Below are 3,524 nucleotides of genomic sequence, written 5' to 3' on the forward strand. Positions count from 1 at the left end.
CCAACCATGGTGGGCAACCATCAGCCCGTGGTGGGCAACCATCAGCCCGTGGTGGGCAACCATCAACCCGTGGTGGGCAACCACCAGCTGCTTCCATGGTGTGGGGCGGCAGGAGACACCATTGGCAAGGGGGACACCTGGAGACCTGGGAGGCTTTGGGAGGCTCTGGGGGTGCTGCCCTCCTTGGCCAGGGGAATTTGAGGGGTCTTTGGGGTGGCCAAGGCAAGGAGGACACCCCACTAACCCAGCTCTGCCTCCCACAGCTGCACCCCATGAGGATGGACCAGCGGATGCCGCCGCTCATCCTGGAGGTGAGCACCTTCCCTCATTCCTTCCCCTGCATCCTCCTGCTCCTGCTGGGAAGAGGGAGCTCGGGAGTGCCCAAGGGACTGAGATGGGACATTCCTCACTCCCTGTTCCTACTCCCCCCTTCCATCCCCACTTCCAGCTGGGACACGTCCCTCCCTCTCTGCCAGTCCCCTGTGTGTGTGTCGCTGTCACCTCCATGGCCTGTGTGTCCCCACGGGCTGTGGGGCACAGCAGTGACAGCCAGGAGCACCTGAGTGCTTGAGTGGCGCTTGGTCACCTCAGTTGTGCTGGTCTGAGCTGAGGACTTTGTAGGATCACAGAATTGCTTAATTTGGAGAAGCCCTCTCAGACCATCAGGTCCAACCATTCCCCAGCACTGCCCAGGCCACCACTGACCCGTGTCCCCAAGTGTCACACCATTTGTCCTTGGTGCCCAGCTGGAGCAGGAATTGTTTTGTCTCCCTGCTCTGTGCACAGAGCTCACCATCCCCTCATGTGAAGCCCAGACTCCACACTAAAGCAGTACAAAATGTGAAAAATAGAAAAGCTAAACCTGAGGCATCACCCTCCATGGAAATTCGGGTCCTCCATGGAATCCTTTAGTTTGGAAAGGCCCTTTGAGCTCCACACTTTTCCCCATTTTCTCCTGCCTGTGGTAGGAGGACCTTCCCTTGGGAACTGGAGGTGAGAAAGTGAAATGCCAGAGATAAGGGAAGTGTGAAGGAAATGGCAGCCAGCACTCACCCTGCCCTGCTCCTGCCAAGTGGGGCCGTTCATGGCTCAGGAATGTGTGGCATCCCGAGCTGCCCGGGGCGAGCTGATTCCCAAGGGAACCTGGCCCGTGCCAGCCCGGGTGCCAGGAGTGCCCAGGGCTGGGCTCCAAGGCTGGGCCGTGGTTCTCCCGAGGGAGGAACCCGCCCAGCCCCAGCAGGGAGGGGTTGGAGCTCTCCATGGGGATGGAGTGGAGCTGCAGCCCTCCCAGCCTTCCCTGCTGATGCCTCGGGGTAAAGAGGGAGGGCAGGCACCAGGGACAGGGCCCAGGGAATGGCTAGAGCTGTGCCAGGTGGATAGCAGGGAAAGGTTCCTTATCCAGAGGGTGCTGGACACCAACCAGGTTCCCCAGGGAATGGAGCTCCAGGAATGTTTGGTCAATCAGGGTGAGGTTGTTGGGGTGCCATGTGCGGGACCAGGGGCTGGACTGGATGATCCCTGTGGATCCCTTCAATCCTTGGGATATCCCATGAGTTCACAAGCAGCTTTAGGCTCTGCCTGAGCCAGGGTTCCTTCTCCAGAGGGGCTTTGGAGCTTCCTTTAACCAGGACAGGAACTTGCAGCACCTCCACGTTTGATGAGGACAGCGGTGTCATGGTTGATGCCCTTAGAGGTGTTTTCCACACGTGACAATTCCCTGGTTCTGCAGGATTCCCAGCTGTGTGTGTACACACAGCACCCTGGCCCTGCCCTGCCCGGCCTCCCGAGCTCCTTCCCGAGTGGCCCAGGGTGCCCTGGTGGCTGTCCCCTGCCTGGGTGACAGCCAGCTCAGCCATGTGTTGCCAGCAGGGCTCCCTAAGGTGCAAAGGCTCTGAGTGAGCTGCAAGCTCCGTGATCCTTTCCCTGGAAAGGGCCAGGAAATCTCTTGGCTCCCACCCAGCTTTGTTAAGAGCCCTGAGGTGGCAGCAGGGCTGACTTTGGCCCATGGCACCGTGGTGACACAGTTCAGGGCTGGAAGTGGCTCAGGGCGTGGGCTGAGCTCAGCTCCTGCTCCTGGAGTGTGCTCCAGGCTCTGCCAGGGAAACCTGGGCCTTTTCCAGCTGCTTTCCGTGGGAATGAGGGCTCTGACACTTGGGAACCACGCAGTGAAGGGCTGGAGCTCCACACGAGAGCTTGAGTGCTGGGATCTGCAGCCACAGCGGGCAGAACTGAGTCACCCAGTGCCAGAGGATGGATTTCCTCGAGGATTGCTCCATCAGGGTGCTGGGTTGTTGGGCCTGGATCCAGTGGGATGCCCCAGCAGGCAGGAAGCAGGAGGGGAAGGAGCCCAGAGGTTCTGGTAGCTTGGAGGAGCCAGGCTTGTAAAAACAGCTCTGTAAAACCAGAACTAACCCAAAGGTTAGGCCAGGGCTGAGTCACTGCCCAGGTGAGGCAGGAAGGCAGGAACTGTTCCCATTTCAGGCTCAGAACACACTGGATTAGTGGCAACATCACTTAGATTTCTAGGCCTGAATTATTCCCAATTAATTAAAGGTATTGTCCTAGAATTCCTCAGTTCATTAAAGATACTGTTCCAAAATAAAGCGCTCCTCAGGCTGCTGAGTTTAAAGGAGACCAGAGCCAGCATGTCCAGGGTGGGCTGCAGATCAAACGTGCCTGAGGTGTGATCCTGGCTGGATTCATCCCATCCCTAGTGCTCACTGCTGCTGCTTGCGTGGCCAAAGCTTTGTACCCAAAGCTTGCTTCCCTTTATCAGGTTTGATTTCTGTCCTACCTGCATCCTCTCCAGGCTGCCCGGTGTTATCAGGGAGATAGGGAGGGGGGAAGTGGGGCAGAGGACGCTGATTCAGCCCTGGGGAGTCTGGCTGAGTCAGACCCGGAGCTAAATCACCTCAGCTCGGGTTCCTGGGCCGTCGCCACCGCTCCCTCCATTTCCTGCTGGCTCAAACCGCCGCGGGCCGTGTTCCTCCCCCCGCTGGCAGTCAGGGTCAGCGTTCCCAGCCCCGTGTCCGTGTTTTTGCCGCAGGCACGCTCAGAGATGGACAAGTACCTGTCCAGCGAGGTGCCGCCCGTGCCCATGCTCCCAGACAAGAAGTACCGCCGCGAGAGCGCCTCGGTGGTGGACGAGTTCTTCTCCACGGAGAAGCCCAGCTCGGCGCCCTACAGTGTGAACATCAACGTCATCCTGCCCGACACCACCCACCTGCGCACGGGGCTCTACCGGCCCCCCAAGCCCGTGGCCCCCTTCCCGCAGATCAAATCCGAGCCTGGCAGCGCCTTCTCCCAGCCCTGCTCGTCCTCCTCCGGCCCCACACAGACCCTGCCCGACTTCACCAGCGTGTTCAGCATGCCCCAGTCGGTGGCGGTCAACAACATCTTCATCAAGCAGGAGATGCCCGCGGAGATCCCGCTGTCGGCCCACCCGCAGCAATCCCAGCTCTTCCAGCTGCCCCTGGGCGCCGCCAGCGCCGACATTCCCACCCTGGCCCCCTCCTCCAGCAGCA

At 59.9% G+C, this 3,524-nt stretch overlaps 1 protein-coding gene across 1 annotated transcript in view; it reads left to right on the top strand.

The window, feature by feature from the left end:
* The first annotated feature begins 264 nt into the window (after positions 1–264).
* Positions 265–3,524, top strand: part of LOC102044091 (Krueppel-like factor 5) — a 10,966-nt gene continuing 7,706 nt past the window's right edge. Inside the window, 3 exon segments of the mRNA XM_031063450.1 lie at positions 265–311; positions 3,047–3,522; position 3,524. The exon segment at position 3,524 is cut by the window's right edge and continues 331 nt beyond it. Of these exon segments, the coding sequence (XP_030919310.1) occupies positions 273–311; positions 3,047–3,522; position 3,524 (516 nt within the window). The 5' untranslated portion in view covers positions 265–272.

This window comes from Geospiza fortis, unplaced genomic scaffold (assembly GCF_000277835.1).
Source record: "Geospiza fortis unplaced genomic scaffold, GeoFor_1.0 scaffold412, whole genome shotgun sequence".
Taxonomy (NCBI): Eukaryota; Metazoa; Chordata; class Aves; order Passeriformes; family Thraupidae; genus Geospiza; species Geospiza fortis.